General features: G+C 46.0%; 1 protein-coding gene across 2 annotated transcripts in view; it reads left to right on the top strand.

The window, feature by feature from the left end:
* The window catches only part of GALNT8 (polypeptide N-acetylgalactosaminyltransferase 8), a 40,607-nt gene extending 38,110 nt beyond the window's left edge, over positions 1-2,497 (top strand). For both annotated transcript variants that reach the window (XM_054039184.1, XM_054039175.1), the window contains exon 11: positions 678-2,497. In XM_054039184.1, the coding sequence (XP_053895159.1) occupies positions 678-836 (159 nt within the window). In that variant the 3' untranslated portion in view covers positions 837-2,497. The remainder of the gene's footprint in view (positions 1-677) is intronic.
* The last annotated feature ends 17,453 nt before the right edge of the window (positions 2,498-19,950 follow it).

Genomic DNA, 19,950 nt, shown 5'->3' with positions numbered 1-19,950 from the left:
TATCCTGTGATTGAGCTGAACTCTAAAGAAGGTAACTGTATTTGAATAGGCTTTACAGATTTCCCTGTAACTTACTGATCTCTCTTTGTCAGCACATATGGAGACTCTTCTGTTTACCAGAAAAGACTTGTTTTTGTATCTCTGATTAATTTATAGGGATCACATCTGTAAATATTGTCTAGTCTTTGAATACTTGAATAACTTTATCTTCTGCTGTGTCTCACTGGTTTGTCCTCTTCTTTGCTGACTTACAGAGTCATAGATTTTAAAACCCAGAAGGGCGCCTAGATCATCCAATGTGACCTCCTGTATAGAACAGGCCACGGACCCCACCCAGCACCTGCACACTAATCCAACAACTGAAATGAGACCAAAGTATTCTTTCTGTTACTAATTTATTACTAGCTGGCAGCCTGATGCTAACTTTACTCCAGAGTAATAACTTTCCACCTTCTGAAGCTGCACAGTTTGGTTCACTCAGTCAAACCAAGAAACTTTCTTTCCTACTTATGACCACAGTCAAGCTAGATGCAGTGACAAAAATGTATTCTGTCTGTGTGCAGAGAACATTTTCACTGACCTGACATATTACAGAAATCAAGAGAATTGTTTACTGCTTGGGCACTCAGTTCTGAAATGCAGACTGCAGCTTGTCTCATGCTTCTTTCATTTTGCAGGGATCATCCGTGATGAACAAGAAAACTAAGAGATGCCTTGAAATTGTAAGGGACAATCCGTCTTCGCCTTACAGACTTGTAATGCAGAACTGCACTGGACAAAAATGGAATGTTCAACACACAGTTAAAGATTGGGGCAAGAGAAGTGCTCTGAGATAGCTTATTTATCTCAACCAACAGATGACTTGGCATTGACTCTAGGAAGCAGGGAAATTGGGATCACCAGGAAAACATATTCTTCAGAGGTTTCCAAAGAAGAGCAAGACTTCTGTTGCTAGGACATTACACGATAGAGATGATCTCAGGTAGAGACTATAACATTTTGGGGAGCACATTATTGGTATGGAGGAATGTATGCTCTGAATTATGGGAGGATATGGGCACATAAACAGGAGGGTGACGGATACATGTACCATAGGTAGTTATCATTGTGTGTATTTAAGTTGGCAGTCAGTGAGGACAAACTGGAACCGAAGACTGGATGAGAGAAAATTGATCTTGTGTAGACCACTTGAGCGGGAACTTGAAGATTCTGTGGTAGAAGGGAAACTAAGGAAATGCAAACAGAGATGTTATAAAGCAGGGGTTCTCACACTGGGGGTTGCAAGGTCATTATATGGCGGGCCGCAAGCTGTCAGCCTCCACCAAAAACCCTGCTTTGCATCCAGCATTTATAATGTTATTAAAGATATTAAAACGTGTTTTTAATGTATAAGGGGGAGGGGGTCGCACTCAGAGGCTTGCTATGTGAAAGGGATCACCAGTAAAAAAGTTTGAGAACCACTGTTATAAAGGATGTGTTATTCAGAGGTGACCAGGACCTACAGCTCCCATTGGCTTCACTTGGAAAGCTGGGTGTTCAGTACCTCTCAAAATCAGAACCAAGGTTTTTTGTTTTTGTTTTTTTACAATGTCAGCCTTGTAAATAAGTGGCCTGATTTTCAAAAATGTTGAGCTCCCATTGAAATCAATAAACTACTTGCACTGGCCTCTTATTTTTGAAGATCTTGGTTGAGAACTATACACGATATCTGTACCATGCCTTTCATATTCAGGGGGCCTTCAGTGGATGAGAAATCACCCTGCTTTCAGCTTGATCTTTATATACTCATCTAATCTGTTAACCAGTGATGCAATGGAGCAGTGACTTGTTGGCTTCTGGGAGCTCCTTGTCAAAAGCCTGCAGCCAATTTGAAGTGAAGGCTGGGGTGATTTGCCTGCCTCTAGAGGAGTTACCCCTGTTCTGTAGATACTTCCAAACCATCCCTGTCAGAAAAGACTTATAAAAAGACTTATAAAAAAAGCCCAAATTAATGGTGTTAAATTTGCAAATGAATTTTACTTCTGCTGTTTCTCTTTGAAGTCTGTTTCTGAAGTTTTTTTGTTCAAGAATAGTGACTTTTAAATCTGTTATAGAATGTCCAGGGAGATTGAAATGTTCACCTACTGGCTTTTGTATGTTACCGTTCCCGATGCCGGATTTGTTTCCATTTATTCTTGAATAGGGACTGGGAGTGGCTGGCTCATTACAGAAGCAGCTTTGCCTCTCCTGGAATTGACACCTCCTCATCTATTATTGGGAGTGGACTACATCCACCCTGATTGAATTGGCCATGTCAACACTGGTTCTCCACTTGTGAGGTGTCATAACTATAAAGGGAAGGGTGTAACAGCTGTCCTGTGTACAGTACTATAAAATCCCTCCTGGCCAGAGACTCCAAAATCCTTTTCCCTGTAAAGGGTTAAGAAGCTCAGGTAACCTGGCTGGCATCTGACCCAAAGGACCAATAAGGGGACAAGATACTTTCAAATCTTGGGGGGGGGGGGGGGGGGAGAAGGCTTTTGTTTGTGCTCTTTGTTTCGGAAGTTGTTCGCTCTTGGGACTGAGAGGGACCAGACATCAATCCAGGTTCTCCATATCTTTCTAGACAAGTCTCTCCTATTTCAAACTTGTAAGTAAATAGCCAGGCAAGGCGTGTTAGTTTTCCTTTGTTTTCTCAACTTGTAAATGTACCTTTTACTAGAGTGTTTATCTTTGTTTGCTGTACTTTGATCCTGAGACTAGAGGGGGGTCCTCTGAGCTCTTTAAGTTTGATTACCCTGTAAAGTTATTTTCCATACTAATTTTACAGAGATGATTTTTACCTTTTTCTTTAATTAAAAAGCCTTCTTCTTAAGAACCTGATTGATTTTTCCTTGTTTTTAGATCCAAGGGGGTTGGATCTGTATTCACCAGGAGTTGGTGAAAGGAAGGAGAGGGGATGGTTAATTTCTCCTTGTTTTAAGATCCCAGGGGGGTTGGAACTGTATTCACCAGGGAATTGGTGAAAGGTTTCTCAAGGCTACCCAGGGAAGGGAATTAGCTTTGGGAATGGTGGCAGCGGACCAGATCTAAGCTGGTAGTTAAGCTTAGAAGTCTTCATGCAGGCCCCCACATTTGTATCCTAAAGTTAAAAGTGGGGAAGCAGCCTTGACATGAGGTAACTCCCTTCTCTTCATGTGTCATTATATAATGGCTGCATCTGTAACTTTCACTCCATGCATCTGAAGAAGTGGGTTTTTTACCCACAAAAGCTTATGCCCAAATAAATCCATTAGTCTTTAAGGTGCCACCAGACTCCTTGTTGTTTTTTGTGGATACAGATTAACATGGCTACCCGCTGATACTTGACTCTTATTGCCGGTATTTGTTTGTCCTGTGCAAATGTTTGTCACTGTGAACACCTGTAAAAATTAAAATTTTAACAGAAGTTAAATGTGGTGAGTTTCTTTTGCATTTCTGGCCCCCCGCCCTCCCTCTGGGTTGTTAAATTTAATTACAATATGGTCACTATTACCAAGTGCTTCAGTTATATTCACCTCTTGGACTAGATTCTGTGCTCCACTTAGGACTAAATCAAGAATTGCCTCTCTCCTTGGGGGTTCCAGGACTAGCTGCTCCAAGAAGCAGTCATTTAATGTGTCTAGAAATTTTATCTCTGCATCCCGTCCTGAGGTGACATGTACCCAGTCAATATGAGGATAGTTGAATTCCCCGATTATTATTGTGTTTTCTGCTTTTGTAACATCTCTAATTTCCCTGAGCATTTCACAGTCATTGTCACCATCCTGGTGAGGTGGTCAGTAGTAGATGCCTAATGCTATACTCTTATTGTTCAAGCATGGAAATTCTATCGGTAGAGATTCTCTGGTACAATTTGAGTCATTTAAAATTTTTACTTTATTTGATTCTGTGTTGTCTTTCACATACAGAGCCACTCCCTCACCAGCATGACCTAGGCTGTCATTCCAATATATTTTGTACCCTGGTATTACCACATTCCATAGATTATCCTCATTCCACCAAATTTCTGAGATGCCTAATGACTATTATATCAATATCTTTATTTAATGCCAGGCACTCTAGTTCATGCCAAGTTTGAGTTTGTACTGCATTTGCCTCCTTAGGATTCTTACCCTGGTGTTGTTAGGTTATTTCAATGATAAAGGTATGAAATGATAGTTGCACAATGGAAAAATTACATCCTGGGCCTGGAAACAAAATCAGGGAACAGATCACTGACAGTGGCATATGTGACCAGCCAATCAGATTAGTACTTCACAGGTTCAGCAAAACAGCTCTTCCCTGGACCTGAAACCTTGTCTGCACTAGGGAAACATGGTTTCAGGACTGTAGACAGATGCCCAGGCCTTGTTTACATGAGGAAAAGTTACTTGTTGACACCAGCTGTTAGTCATAGGGACAACTAAATTGATGCTGCATGTGGTTTAATTGCCAGCATAGCCAAGGACAAGTTGCATTCAGCATATCAGAAACCATGTTTAAAATCTGGTTGAACCATAGTTGCTGAATGCTGTTTGGCCTTTTCTGCAGTTATCCAGGTCAGTTGCATCCCCTTGTCAGCCATGGATAATTTTCCTAGGGTACACAAAGCTTGTGGGTCTGCTTATATGCCTGGAATCATGTTTGTATAGCACCATGTTTCAACTCTCATCTCACCTGTCACAGGGTGACTGGCCCCTTTAAGGAGAAATGGGCCCAGCTATACCTGTGCCATAATTAACTGCCTTGCAGCCAGAGGGAATGGGGCTAATGAGGTCAGGTGTTAGCATGGCAGACACCTGGAACTCATACTAAAAAGGCATGTGAAATCAATGTCAAGGGGAAACTGTGATAGTAAACAGGTTAGGCTCCTACGGGAGGCCCTACAGTAGGAAGCAGGGAAGTTCCTGGGAGGGGAGGCAGTAGAACCTGCTAGGGAAGAGGGCCTCCAGGGAGAAACCCCTGGGAGGTAGTGCTCATTTAGAAGGAGCAAAGAGCAACTTGCAAAGCCTGGGAGAAGTCACAAAGGACAGGGAACTTCAGCAAGTGAAAAGTAGACTGTCAGAGGGGCTCCAGGGGAACAGCCTGGAGTCAGCATTCTAGGACTGAGCAGAAAAGGATAGTAAGGTAGCCAAGAATGGCAGACAAAAGGGGGTGCAAGAGTGGAAGAATCCTTGCAATGTCATGTCCTGGCGCAAGAGGGTGCTCCAGTGGTGAATTGCCTCCATGCCATCGCCCCAGTACAACAAATTAGATTTCAGCACATCCATACTGCAGCAGTGACCAGATTTCCATTTCCATGGTGCAGGGGATAAATCTCCGTATGGATGCAAAAATAATGTTAGGTTACTACTAGATTGCCTTTGCTGGGTTTTAGCAGATACTTACCAGTTACTTTCATATACATGATGCTTGAACAACATGATAGTTCACGTGCTTATGACTTTGGTGCTTATTCAATTAAACAAAATGTTCAAGAAACCTCTGCTTTGTGTCAGCTAGTGATGTGCACCAAATATGTGAGAATAACCATAAAGCCATATTTATTACCTCTTAGTGTGTTCACTGATTCTGGAATGTAGCTTTACAACTTCCATTTTGCTTTAATTTTCTTCTATACTAGTTTTAAAAGATGTAAATGAATGTTAGTTATTTTGATTCATGCTTTGTATAGAGTGTTTGATAGAAATCTTTAACTGAAAGTTGTAAATGTATGAGACCTGGTAGGTTGTAAATCTAGGAACTATGCAATCAAAAGGAAACCAACCAATAAGAGCACCTTATCAAAGTACAGGATGTATCCTCCTTGTACAAGACACCATCCTGGTACAGATATGATCTTTATCTCAAGAGGACAAACTCCGTAAGATAGTTAAATTATTTTACAGTCTTTCTAAACTATAAGGCTATTCTTTATTTATGATATTCCAAAGAAGAGTGATCTTTAGGGCGTGTTATGAGAGCTAAGGTCTCTTTATGCCATCTCTTTGCAAGAAAAAAACTCTCTTGTTTAAACCCACAAGGAATTTTATATATAGCCCTATTGAAACTGATATATAAGCACTCTAAAATCTTCATTTATAGGTGGGAAACATTTTACAGGAAATATTGCTTACTTCTAAGTCACGTTTTCTCTTAAACGTGAAAACCTTTGTTGTCTCTCAACTGCTTATAGTGGCATAAGTTTCCTATGCAATATTTATTTGTAAATGTTTTGTATCTAAATGCAAGAATCCATGTAATAGGTTCCTGATGCCATTTTTATATGAATAATAAGATGCTTACTGTACAATTACAGCAAGGTCATTTGATTCTATGACTGGTTTCACAATATAAGAAGCCGTTTGAATATAAAAATATTGATATTAATTAGGGAATTAAGTGAATATCTGGCAGTGCTTCAGGAAGCCCTTGCCAAACTCAGAAAGACAAGATGAGCCTCTCCAAGATTTGCTAAGAAGAAAATGCACTACTGTATTTGATGACCATTTAAGTTTAAAGACTAAATCGCTTAAATTGCAAAAAGGCTAGTTTAAGGGCTGAACGACTTTTGTATAGGAAATAGGAGTGTTTGAACATAAGAACAGCCATACTGTGTCAGACCAAAGGTCATTCAAGCCCAGTATCCTGTCCTCTGACAGTGGCCAATGGCAGGTGCCCCAAAGGGAATGAACAGACAGGTTATCATCAAGTGATAACCCAATCCCAGATTCTGGCAAACAGAGGCTAGGGACACCATTCCTGCCCATCCTGGCTAATAGCCATTGATGGACCTATCGTCCATGAATCTATCTAGCTCCCTTTTGAACCCCGTTATAATATTGGCCTTCACAACACCCTCTGGTAAGGAGTTCTAGAGGTTGACAGTGCATTGCATGAAAAAATACTTTCTTGTGTTTGTTTTAAACCTGATACCTATTAATTTCATTTGGTGGCCCGTTGTTCTTGTATTATGAGAAGGAGTAAATAACAGTTCCTTATTTACTTTCTCTATACCACTCATGATTTTATAGACCTCTATCATATCCCCCGTTAGTTGCCTCTTTTCCAAGCTGAAAAGTCACAGTCTTATTAATCTCTCCTCATATGGAAACTGTTCTATACCCCTAATCATTTTTGTTGCCCTTTTCTGAACCTTTTCCAATTCCAATATATATTTTTTGAGATGGGGCGACCACATCTGCACATAGTATTCAGGGTGTGGGCATACCACAGACTCATTTGAAACAGGACTTCAATATTAAACCTTGATGGAACTCAAAGAATCTCAGAAAATGAACTGAATAAAATAAAGTTAAAAATCTAATCTTAAAGACGTTGTGTGGATTTCCCATTACAAAGGCAAAAGCAATATAACCATAAATTACACCCTGCTACATGTACAAATTACAACCTTTCTACATAGCAAATAGCATCTTCATAAACTGAAGACACTATCAAGACTAACTTATGAAGGTGTTGAGCCAGTGAGAGGTGACAGTGGCTGATATTTTTATCTGGCAAAGCCCATGAAAGAAGTGTATCTCTACTTCAGTGAGACTGTAGAAAGAGTACAAATGCCTTTGAATTGAGCCGTGCACTTTTAGGCCTAATCTACATTAGTAAAGGCTTGATGGTATAGCTATAATACACACCTTGCTGCTGTGGACATACTTTATAAAGCTACATCAAAGATGTTTTTGCCGGTAAATCTGCATTTACACTAGGACTTCTGCTGGTATAGAAATGTTGTTGTAAATAAATTGCACCACTAACCAACATTACTATACCTGCAAAAGGTTTTAGTATAGACTTGCCCTATTCTCTTACCCTTATGTTTTCTTATACACTCTTGGTTCTGCTTGTTCTTCTCATCACACCCTCAAGCCAACATTTCTACAGGTCAGCCTGCAACAATCTGACAGCTAAGACGACCAAAGCCACAACACAGCATCAAGAGGAAGAAAAAAAATCCATCAACATGTGGTCACTGCTGCTTCTTAGAGGCTACATAAAGTCTGTAAGTGGAATGGGAAATGTGACCAGACTGTCTGGAATGAGGAAACCAACTGGAGCAGGTTACCTAGGGAAGTTGTGGAATTCCTGTTACTGAAGTTTATGAATAGGCTAGACAAACATTGATCAGGGATGTTCTAATACTGCCTCAGCATGATGGAGATAGACTAGATGATCTCTCAAAGTCCTTTCCAGCCCCACAGTTTTATGACTGGCACAAGCTGGCCCCAATGTTGCAGTCCCAGCTAGACCGCTAGCGAGGCCCTCCACCTAAAGTTGGCCATCCAGGTCAAGACTGATGCACATTGACTGAGAAAGTCTGCATTGTCACTTTCCATGATGCAACTGCTCTGCAGATAAAATTCCCTAAGGCCTGGTTTACACTACGAGCTTAGGTCAAATTTAGCAGCGTTAAATCGAATTAAGCCTGGACATGTCCACACGACGAAGCCCTTTTTTTCGACTTAAAGGGCCCTTTAAACCGGTTTCTTTACTCCACCTCCAACGAGGGGATTACCGCTAAAATTGGCCTTTGCGGGTTGGATTTGGGGTAGTGTGGATGGAATTCGACGTTATTGGCCTCCGGGAGCTATCCCACAGTGCTTCATTGTGACCGCTCTGGACAGCACTCTCAACTCAGATGCACTGACCAGGTAGACAGGAAAAGGCCCGCGAACTTTTGAATTTCATTTCCTGTTTGCCCAGCGTGGAGAGCACAGGTGACCACGCAGAGCTCAACAGCACAGGTAACCATGATGGAGTCCCAGGATCACAAAAGAGCTCCAGCATGGACAGAACGGGAGGTACGGGATCTGCTCGCCATATGGGGAGATGAATCAGTGCTAGCTGAACTCCGTAGCAGTAAACGAAATGGCAAAATATTAGAAAAAGTCTCAAAGCCTATGAAGGACAGAGGCCATAACAGGGACGAACAGCAGTGCCACGTGAAAATTAAGGAGCTAAGGCAAGCCTACCACAAAGCCAGAGAGGCAAGCGGAAGGTCCGGGGCAGAGCCGCAAACATGCCGCTTCTACGCGGAGCTGCATGCCATGCTAGGGGGTGCAGCCACCACTACCCCAACCGTGTGCTTTGACTCCATCAATGGAGAATCACGCAACAGGGAAGGCGGTTCGGGGTACGAGGAAGATGATGATTAATGATTAATTTGCCCTGGCAATTGCGGCCAGTACAGCTACTGGAAAAGTCTGTTAACATGTATGGGGATGGAGAGGAAATCCTCCAGGGACATCTCCAGAAAGCTCTCCTTCATGTACTCCCAAAGACTTTGCAAAAGGTTTCTGGGGAGGGCTGCCTTATCCCGTCCGCCATGGTAGGACGTAGTCTGGAATCATTGCATAACAAAGCATGGCAGCTTATGGTCCCGGTCTTTGCTGGCATGCAGACAACATCCATTCCTTATCTCCCTTTGTTATCCTCAGGAGAGTGATATCATTCACGGTCACCTGGTTGAAATGGGGTGATTTTATTAAGGGGACATTCAGAGGTGCCCGTTCCTGCTCGGCTGAACAGAAATGTTCCCCGCTGTTAGCCACGCGGTGGGGGGAGGGGTGAAGTGATTATCCCAGAGAATTGGGTGTGTGGGGGGTGTAGTTGGGTTTGTGCTGCATGTTAACCCAGAAACCGCCACCCCTCCTTTTACATTGCAAACCCATTTTAAATGGCCAACCCAAGGGGTGCCTGGTATGGGAAATGAGGGTACTACCGTTTGAAACCATTCCCACATGTTAAGAAGGTGAAAAAAGCCAAAAGACTGTGGCTTACCATGGCTGCCTGCAAGCCGAGATCTGTTGCCTGGCACTGCGTGAGTGATCTCTCACACCAAACCGGCAGGCCCTCAACATAAGAGGAAAAATGCAACCTTGTAACGAAAGCACATGTGCTGTGTAACGTGAACAGCAAAATTTAACGTGAAAGAGTGTACCCATTGTTCTCTAAAATGTGTTTTTTTTTAACCACCTCTCCCTTCTCCCTTCTCCTCCACCAGCTGCAAATGTTTCTCCTTCACAGAGGCTAGTGAAGATTAGAAGGAGAAAACGGCAGACTCGGGATGATATGTTCTCGGAGCTCCAGATGTCCTCTCATGCTGACAGAGCACAGCAGAATGTGTGGAAGCAGTCAATGTCAGAGTGCAAAAAAGCACAATATGAACAAGAGGAGAGGTGGTGGGCTGAATCACGGGCTGAAGAGAGCAAGTGGTGGGCTGAAGAGGATAGGTGGCATCAAACTGATATGCTCCAGCATATGGTTGAGCTGCAGGAAAGGCAGCAGGAGCAGAGACCGCCGCTACAGCCCCTATGTAACCAACAGCCCTCCTCCCCAAGTTCCATAGCTGCCTCACCCAGACGCCCAAGAACGCGGTGGGGGGGCCTCCAGCCACCCAGTCACTCCACCCCAGATGATTGCCCGAGCATCAGAAGGCTGGCCTTCAATAAGTGTTAAAGTTCTAAACTGCAGTGTGTCCTTTTCCTTCCCTCCTCCCCCACCCCTCCCGGGCTACCTTGGCAGTTATCCCCCTAGTTGTGTGATGAATTAATAAAGAATGCATGAATGTGAAGTAACAATGACTTTATTGCCTCTGCAAGCGGTGCTCCAAGGGGGGAGGGGAGGTTGGTTAGTTTACAGGGAAGTAGACTGAACCGGGGCGGGGGGGCGGGGGGCGGAGGGTTCATCAAGGAGAAACAAACAGAAGTTTCACGCCGTAGCCTGGCCAGTCACAAAACTTGTTTTCAAAGCTTCTCTGATGCGCACCGTGCCCTGCTGTACTCTTCTAACCGCCCTGGTGTCTGGCTGCGCGTAATCAGTGGCCAGGCGATTTGCCTCAACCTCCCACCCCGCCATAAAAGTCTTCCCCTTACTCTCACAGATATTGTGGAGCGCACAGCAAGCAGCAATAACAATTGGAATATTGGCTTCACTGAGGTCTATCTGAGTCAGTAAACTGCGCCAGCGCGCTTTTAAATGCCCAAATGCACATTCCACCACCATTCGGCACTTGCTCAGTCTATAGTTGAATAGATTCTGACTACTGTCCAGTCTGCCTGTGTATGGCTTCATGAGCCATGGCATTAAGGGGTAGGCTGGGTCCCCAAGGATAACAATAGGCATTTCCACATCCCCAATAGTTATTTTCTGATCCAGGAAGAAAGTCCCTTCCTCCAGCTTTTGAAACAGACCAGAGTTCCTGAAGACGCGAGCATCATGTACCTTTCCCAGCCATCCCACGTTGATGTTAATGAAACGTCCCTTGTGATCCACCAGGGCTTGCAGCAGCATTGAAAAGTACCCCTTGTGGTTTATGTACTCAGTGGCTTGGTGCTCCGGTGACAAGATAGGGATATGGGTTCCATCTGTAGCCCCACCGCAGTTTGGGAATCCCATTGCAGCAAAGCCATCTACTATGACCTGCACGTTTCCCAGAGTCACTACTCTTGATATCAGCAGGTCTTTGATTGCATTGGCTACGTGGATCACAGCAGCCCCCACAGTAGATTTGCCCACTCCAAATTGATTCCCAACTGACCAGTAGCTGTCTGGTGTTGCAAGCTTTCACAGGGCTATCGCCACTCGCTTCTCAACTGTGAGGGCTGCTCTCATCCTGGTATTCTGGTGCTTCAGGGCAGGGGAAAGCAAGTCACAAAGTTCCATGAAAGTGCCCTTACGCATGCGAAAGTTTCGCAGCCACTGGGAATCGTCCTACACCTGCAACATGATGCAGTCCCACCACTCTGTGCTTGTTTCCCGGGCCCAGAATCGGCATTCCATGCCATGAACCTGCCCCAGTAACACCATGATTTGCACATTGCTGGGGCCTGTACTTTGTGAGAGGTCTATGTCCATGTCAATTTCCTCATCACTCTCGTCGCTGCGCTGCAATCGCCTCCTCGCCTGGTTTTGCTTTGTCATGTTCTGGCTCTGCATATACTCCAGGACAATGCGTGTGGTGTTCATAGTGCTCATAATTGCTGCGGTGATCTGAGCGGGCTCCATGATCCCAGTGCTATGGCATCTGGGCTGAAAAAAGGCGCGAAACTATTGTCTGACGGAGGGAGGGCGAGTGACGACATGGCTTACAGGTACAGGGAATTAAAATCACAAAGGTGGCTGTGCATCAGGGAGAAACACAAACAACTGTCACACAGAATGGCCCCCCCAAAGATTGAACTCAAAACCCTGGGTTTAGCAGGCCGTTAATTTCACGGAGGGAGGGGGAAGCAAATGAATACAGAACAAATCTGATCCATCTATTTTTTACATCTTATGCTGGCAACAGATGGTGCAGCATGACTGATAGCCATCGGCATCTTCTGGGTGCTTGGCAGAAGATGCTGTACTATGACTGCTAGCCATCATCGTCAAGACGGTTCAATAGGACTGCCGGCAGGACTGAGTCTCCAGGAGACAAAACATGTTTGCCCAGGTGCCTCTGATCAAACTCACTGAGGAGTACGACGACGACAGATACCACTCGTAATACACCATCGACTGCCAAAAGGCAAGTAGCTGCTGCTGTATAGCAATGCAGCCTCACAATAGCTGATGACGGCTACCAGTCATACTGCACCGTCTACTGCCAAAAGGCAATTAGCTGCTGCTGTGTAGCAATGCAATACCATGTCTGCTGGCACCCAGATGACATATGGTGACGGTGAGCTGAGCTGAGCTGAGCGGGCTCCATGCTTGCCGTGGTATGTTGTCTGCACAGGTAACCCAGGTAAAAAGGCGTGAATCGATTGTCTGCCGTTGCTTTGACGGAGGGAGAGGGGCCTGACGACATGTACCCAGAACCCCCCGCGACACTGTTTTTGCATCATCAGGCATTGGGATCTCAATCCAGAATTCCAAGGGGCGGCGGAGACTGCCGGAACTGTGGGATAGCTACCCACAGTGCAACGCTCCAGAAGTCAACGCTAGCCTCGGTACTGTGGACGCGGTCCGCCGACTTAATGCACTTGGAGCATTTTATGTGGGGACACACACAATCGACTGTATAAAACCGATTTCTATAAAACTGGCTTCTATAAATTTGACCTAATTTCGTAGTGTAGACATACCCTAGGACTGTCAAGACCACATTAAATTCCCATCCTTAAAAAAAGAAAAAGAGGGGGGAGCTCCATTATTCTAAAAGTCATACTTATGATTTTTTGTAACCACCTACTTATATTTTGTTAGTGTCTATGAGGCTCAGTTATGGATCAAGTTATAAATAAGGCCCCGTCTACACTGGCAAGTTTCTGAGCACTAAAGCAGCTTTGAGCATTGTAACTCCCGAGATGCACACACTGCCAAGCCACTTAGTGTGCAGAAACTGCGCAGTTGCAGCACTATAAAAAAACCACCTCGATGAGATGCGTACGGCTTTCTGTACCATGGCTACAGCGCTGCGGTGCCACTGTAGACACCGTGGCGATTACTGCACTGCAATTGGTATCCCACAATGCCTGTTCTTGCCTCTCTGGTCATTGGTTTGAACTCTACTGCCCTGCCCTCAGGTGACCAACCGTCATCCCCACCCCATAAATGCCTTTGCAAATTTGAAAGTCCCCTTCCTGTTTACTCGGTGATATGTGCAGTGGTCTCAGCATATCTTTCCAGGTGACCATGCTTGCTCCACGCACCAGGAGAGCCCCCGCTTGGAGCAATGCCGAGTTGCTGGACCTCATCAGCATTTGGGGAGAGGAGGCTGTCCAGTCCCAGCTGCGCTCCAGCCGTAGGAATTATGATACCTATGGACAGATTTCACGATGCATGATAGAAAGGGTCTTTCATACAAACAGGAAGATAATTTTCTTTTAAACAAAGTAGGAAAAGAAGGTCATAGAGCCACAAAACCTTGACAAGGTATTCTGAGATACAAGTAGACTAAATTGCAAATTTCCCTCTTAATTATTTAAAAGCTAGTGATTCTTTTCATTAACTTTGGCAGATCAAAGCAATCCAGGGTTCGACATTTTCATTGGTGATCTGGAAGTAATGGTGAAATCATTGATGCTAAAGTTTGCAGATGACAAAAATGGACACAGTGATAAATAATGTGAGGACAGGACAGTCATACAGAGCGATCTGGATTGCTTTGTAAACTGGGCCCATTCAAACAAAGTGCATTTTTTATTGTAGCCAAATGCAAAGTTATCCATCTAGGAAGAAAGAATACAGGCCATACTTACAGATGGAGGACTTTGTCTTGGAAAGCAGTGACTTTGAAAAGGACTTGGGGATTGTGATGGATAATCAACTGAACATGAGCTCCCAGTGCGATGCTGTGGGTAAAAGGAGTACTGGGTGGGAATTGTAGTATTCTCCAAGCAGGAGAGTTAGCATTCCCCACCCACATGCGGGGATGGGCCATTTCCCCCCATTTCTGGATTACCAGCATGTGCACGGTTTGTGAGCACAAGCACAAATGAATAGTTTTCTGCTCCTTTAGGAAACTCTTCATGATCCCTTCCTGTAAATTTTAGCACTGGATCTCTGTACAAAGGGGGAGAGGATGACTTCTTACACACGGGTTCTGGAGGCTAACAGGCTTGATCCACCAGCAACCTCAGGGATCTTCCCAGTCCCTGAGCCCCGCACTGGAGGGAACTGTAGAATCTCCAGTAAAATGAGAGTAACCAAAATTTGACCCCCAAGATATGATTCTCATAATTCTCCCTCATGACCTCTCCACAGAGCTCCCCCTGCCATTGGCCAGAACAGCCCACACAGCGCCGGAGAAATACACGGCTACATCATCAAATGACGGTGTCACCTGAAACAGCAAGCGTTCCTCACTTAGAAACCAATGACAGTCTCGCTGCTTAGCCACAGGTCACATAAAGCAGGGCAGAGCCAGCATTGCAGAGGCAACACAAAAAGCATTGCCCTGGCTGTGGGCAGGATCACAGGGGAGAGCCAGGCACTTCAGACAGGTTTGCATGTGTGTCTTCGGTCACGAGGTGGGACAGAGCAAGTGTTAGACACAAGTAAATATAGCCTCTAAAGTTGCAAAGCAAACACAGTATGAGCCTCACCATGCCTGCATGAAGAGAATTCAGCCTTCTGTGTAATGTAGAGAGGAAGGATGGTTCAGGAGTAGTTAGGGACAGTATCTTGGGCAATCTGGTTCAATTCTCCTTGGTCACAGACTTCCTGTGTGACCGTGCATACAACACTTAGGTTCCCTGTGCCTCCATTCCCCACCTGTCCAATGAGGATACCACACCTTCCCTATCTTACAGAGATATTGACAGGACAAATACATTAACGATTCGGAGACGGTAGTGAGTGCCATATAAGTATGATAAATAGGTTTAATGAAAAGGAGAGGGGTTAGTGGAAAAAGAGGGCGTTCTCCTTCTCCTATGACATGTGGTGCTCCACAGGCTCATTCATCTTGTACCCAGTGTGCTGAGGATGGATAGCAAAAGGGAACAGCAAGAGTGTCAACAACTGTTGGTCGTGAATGAACAAATATTGCCTTGTAAGAAGAGAAGAGACCACAGTTCATTGGAAGAGGCAATTTAAGAAGCTTAGTTTATGGGAAGATCTCCAAAGAATTTTCAGAGCCTGCAAACACCACCAAGTGCCAGACCCAACGGTTGTATCGTGTTGAGCACATTTGTCACATCAGACAAACTGACATAAGTGGTCACCCTGTGCCCAGCTGTCCCAATGAAAACCCAACAAGCAGCTCCTTCAGAATGTCTCACCTGCACTAAGTCCATTTCTTCTCTCAGGCCCCTGGAGGGAGCTGTTGTGTATCAAATAGCCACCTGAATCTGATTCACTGTTGCTTTACTTCCCCTGGGGAGCTAGGATGCTGAGGGTATGTCTACACTGCAATTAAAAACCCGCACCCGTTGGCCCATTCCAGCTGACTGAGGCTTGTGAGTCTCAGGCTAAGAGGCTGTTTAATTGTGATGTAGACATTCAGGCTCTGGCCGCAGCCCGAGCTCTGGGACACTCCCACCTCACAGGGTCATTGAGCCCGGGTTCCAGCCTGAGCTCGGAAGTCTACATTGCAGTTCAACAGCCCTGCAGTCTGAACCCCGTGAGCCTGAGTCAGATTGCATGCGAAGCTTCAAGGAAAATACCTTCCTTGCCCATAAAGCTATACTTATCACCACCAGGTCCAGTTACAGATTCGGGAATGCAGTATATATCTTTGGTTTTGTTGTAATATTTTAGAAAGTTTATTTAATGCTTGAAAAAGATGTTTCACTATTAGTTATTGTGATTTTTGCATAAAGTGATTGGTAGACATTTTTCATTGTAGACTGAGGATTGTGAAGGAGTGACTATTCCTTTAAGGGTCAGCCAGGAACTCACACCAAGGACAACCCTGCTATAATCAGTGGGGCTCCCTGCTCCACCCCAGGACTGACCTATTTAAACAGGAACAGGGAGCTAAGCAGAGGAGAGGGGATTAGAAGTTATTGAGGTTTTAGTGGATGGTGGATATTCTCCCCCCATCCTGTTTCCAAAGCCTATGCTGATGAGGCCCAGATGGTTTGTTTTGAGAAATTTGAGTTGAGGAGTGCTGAAGGGGGTCCTGAGGGTAACATCCTTGTGAATCGTTATTACAAATGCTTCCTCCATGAGGCTTTACTAGAGGATTTAGCTCAAGTTAGTTAGCTTGGGGTTTTTTTTTGTTTGTTTTTGGTTTTTTTAGTTAAGGCCTGTTTGCTCTGGGGTTTCAGATCATTGTGGATTCAGCCAAAATGTAAATATCCCCACAAATCCTGTAAGGACCATTCCTCCTTAGTTACAAGAAACCTGGTGAGAGGCTGTGGGGGCTTGAGCAGCATGTGAGTGGAGGAGGCCCCAGTTCAGCCTGGTGGGCAAATGATCTGATCGTCATAGGAAAGGCCTGATTCCATGGGGATTGTCTACTGCTCCACAAAATACTGCTGGTTAAGGAGTCAGTCCTGTATTATGTCCATATGGGTGTACATGTGTGTGCAGGGCTCTAGGCAAAAGCTTCAGAGCTCTGTTATGGAATGAAATGTACCAGAGACTTGGCCCTGCAACCCACTGCTCTTGAATGCTCCCTACCTGCTCTCTCTCTACTCCCTGTACAGATACTGCCCACATCTCCTTCTGCAACACACCCACCCTGCCTGCTGTGGGCCCGCTTGGGTGTTCAGCTCCTTCAACACAATAAAAAGGTAAAGTCAGAAGTTGCAACTACCTGAGATGTAGTGACCACTAAAATGAGCAACAATCTGGTTCTTCTCTTTCCTCTGTTTGATACCAGAGTTTTTCTCACTGGGACACAAACAAAGGGAGGAGACACATAACAGGAGGACAGACCCCCGAAGTGTCCCTCTTTCCCATAGCTGACCAAAGCTTCCTGTCCGAATGGGATCCCAATTCAATGTGAGTGAAATGTAGATCCAGCTAAGATTATGAACCCTGATCTTCTCACTGAACACAACATTTTGGAGGGGCTGGGCCATGCCCAGGACTAAGCTCCTTCACAATCACCTGCCAGCCCTGGTGGGCAGCCGCCAAATAAACAAACCCAGCCCTATAGAATGAGGAGTTTCATGAGCAGACAGTGTCTTTAATGTCCTGAAACCTCTGACATCCAGATGAGGCCCCAAGGTCTTAATGTTCTCTCAGAAGGTGACCTGATTTTGGTGGCACAGACCAGGTTCAGATGAAGTTTTCTAACCCTCAAATTGAAGTTCTGGGACAATCTTCCCAAGGGGAGAAGTGGGGGCAAAAATCCTAACTTGTTTCAGCCTGAGCATGATAAGTTTCCATAGGGGATGGTTTGAGATTGCCTACAGTGACGTATGGTCCATCTGGGGCTGCTATTAGCAAATATCTGCAACAGCCAGAGATGCGACACTAGATGGGGAGAGCTCTGAGTTACTACAGAGAATTCTTTCGCAAGTGTCTGGATAGTTGGTCTCATCCACATGCTCAGGGTCTCATCCATATGCTCCTGGTCTAAATAATTGCCATATGCAGGGGCGGCTCTAGGCACCAGCAAAGCAAGCACGTGCTTGGGGCAGCCCATTTGCAGGGGCGGCAGGGATCCAGCATGGGAGCTAAGAACCAACAGGGGGCCCTGGGAGCTGTAGTTCTTCGGTTAGCTCCCTGCCTATAGAGCCAGCCCTGGAGCAGGAAAAGAACTACATTTCCCAGCATTCCCTTGGCCACTACCAACAGGAAAGAGGGGGAGGGAGTGAGGAAGCTGAGACCTCATGCTGCAGTGAATGGAGAGCTGCACTGTGAGTAGGGATTCCATATTTTAACATTCAAAAAATAGGACACTCCACAGGGAGGGAGGGTAGCCCCACCCTGCCCCCATCCACTCCCTCCGACTGCCCCCCACAGAAACCGCAACCCATCCAACCCCCCTGCTCCCTGTCCCCTGATCACCCCCTCCCCAGACCCCTGTCCCAACTGCCCCCCAGGACCCCACCCCCTATCTAAGTCCCACTGGTCCTTGTCCCCTGATTGCCCCCTCCTGAGACCCCACCCCCTATCTAAGCCTCCCTTCTCCTTGTCCCCAACTGCCCACTCCTGAGACCCCTCCCAAGTTCCCCCCTAGGACTCCACCCCCTACCTGCCCCTTGACAAACCCCTGGGACTCCCATGCCTATCCAACTGCTGCCTGTCCCCTGACTGCCCCCCCGAACCTCCGCCCCATCCAACCCCCCTGCTCCCTGTCCCTTGACTGCCCCCAGAACCTCCTACCCCTTCTCCAACCTCCCAGCCCCCTTACCGTGCCACTCAGACAAGCGTTTCTGGCTTCGCGCAGTGCCAGACACGCTGCTGCATACATGCTGCCGTGCTCCCCTGTGGAGCCACAGGCCCCCCAGCACCTGCCTTCCAGATTTGAACACCTCAGAATTCAGGAGTGCTCAAGCTCAGTTTGGGCAGCTGTTACTTCATTTCTCCCAAATCAAATATACTTGCTGTAGAAAAAGTAGGATAAAATTGAGCAAGAAATGCTTCCCAGTGGTTATTAGGATAGGGCTATTTTCAACAGCCATTGCCTTTTTTTGTTTGTTTGTTTGTTTAAAAGGAAGACAGTGATAGTGCATTGGCAAATTCCCCATAGAAAGAAAGAGTGGAACAAAAGAATAATAAAGGCACCTCAACTTTTCCTCATTTATGGAGGACAGTCTTATAATATGCATCCAGATATCCTCCAGTCACACAAGCTGAAAATTGTTCCACTTTACTGCAGTTCTGTAACCATATGGGAACCAATCCTGTCTGTTCTGTGCACATCTAAAATTCTTGCTGAATGACCTGCCCTGGGAGCGAGTTACCAGTGACCCAGGGCTGCGGCGGAAGGAGGGTGCAGTGGAGGGGTGGGGAGAGCCCAGGACTGGGGCAGCAGGAGGTGTGTGTGGGGGGCAATGGTGGGGGGGTAGGAGGATAGGGGGGAGCCCAGGGCTGGGACGGCAGGGGGATGCGGGTGTGGGGGTGAGAGCCCAGGGCTGGGGCGGCAGGGGGGTGTGGGTCGGGGGGGAGAGCCCAGGGCTGGGGCAGCAGGGGGGTGCGGGTGGTGGAGGAGAGCCCAGGGTTTGGGCGGCAGGGGGGTGCGGCGAGGAGCCCAGGGCTGGGACGGGGGGGCAGCCAAAATTTTTCTTTGCTTGGGGCGGCAAAAAACCTAGAGCCGGCCCTGGCCATTTGAGGTCATCCCCCAGGTCAGGTTGGCAGAGACTCTGAGGGTTATTCACGTTGCTCTGCAGTGTGGGGCATGGGTCACTTGCTAGTTTGAACTAGAGCAGTGGTTCCCAAACTGGGGTTCGTGAACCCCTGGGGGTTCACAAAATGTTCCAGGGGGTTCTCAGGAAAAAAATCCCTAATGGCGGACAGAGCTGTCCCTAAGGACCTTGGGCAGCACGGGGCCAGCAGCCCGGAGCCCCTGGACTTCCAAGAGCTAAGCAGATCAAAGCAAACATATCCATCACACTGAGGAGATTT

The sequence above is a fragment of the Malaclemys terrapin genome, chromosome 1, assembly GCF_027887155.1.
Source record: "Malaclemys terrapin pileata isolate rMalTer1 chromosome 1, rMalTer1.hap1, whole genome shotgun sequence".
NCBI classification, from domain to species: Eukaryota; Metazoa; Chordata; order Testudines; family Emydidae; genus Malaclemys; species Malaclemys terrapin.
Note: the sequence above shows the minus strand (reverse complement) of the source record. Positions and strands in the feature narration are given on the sequence as shown.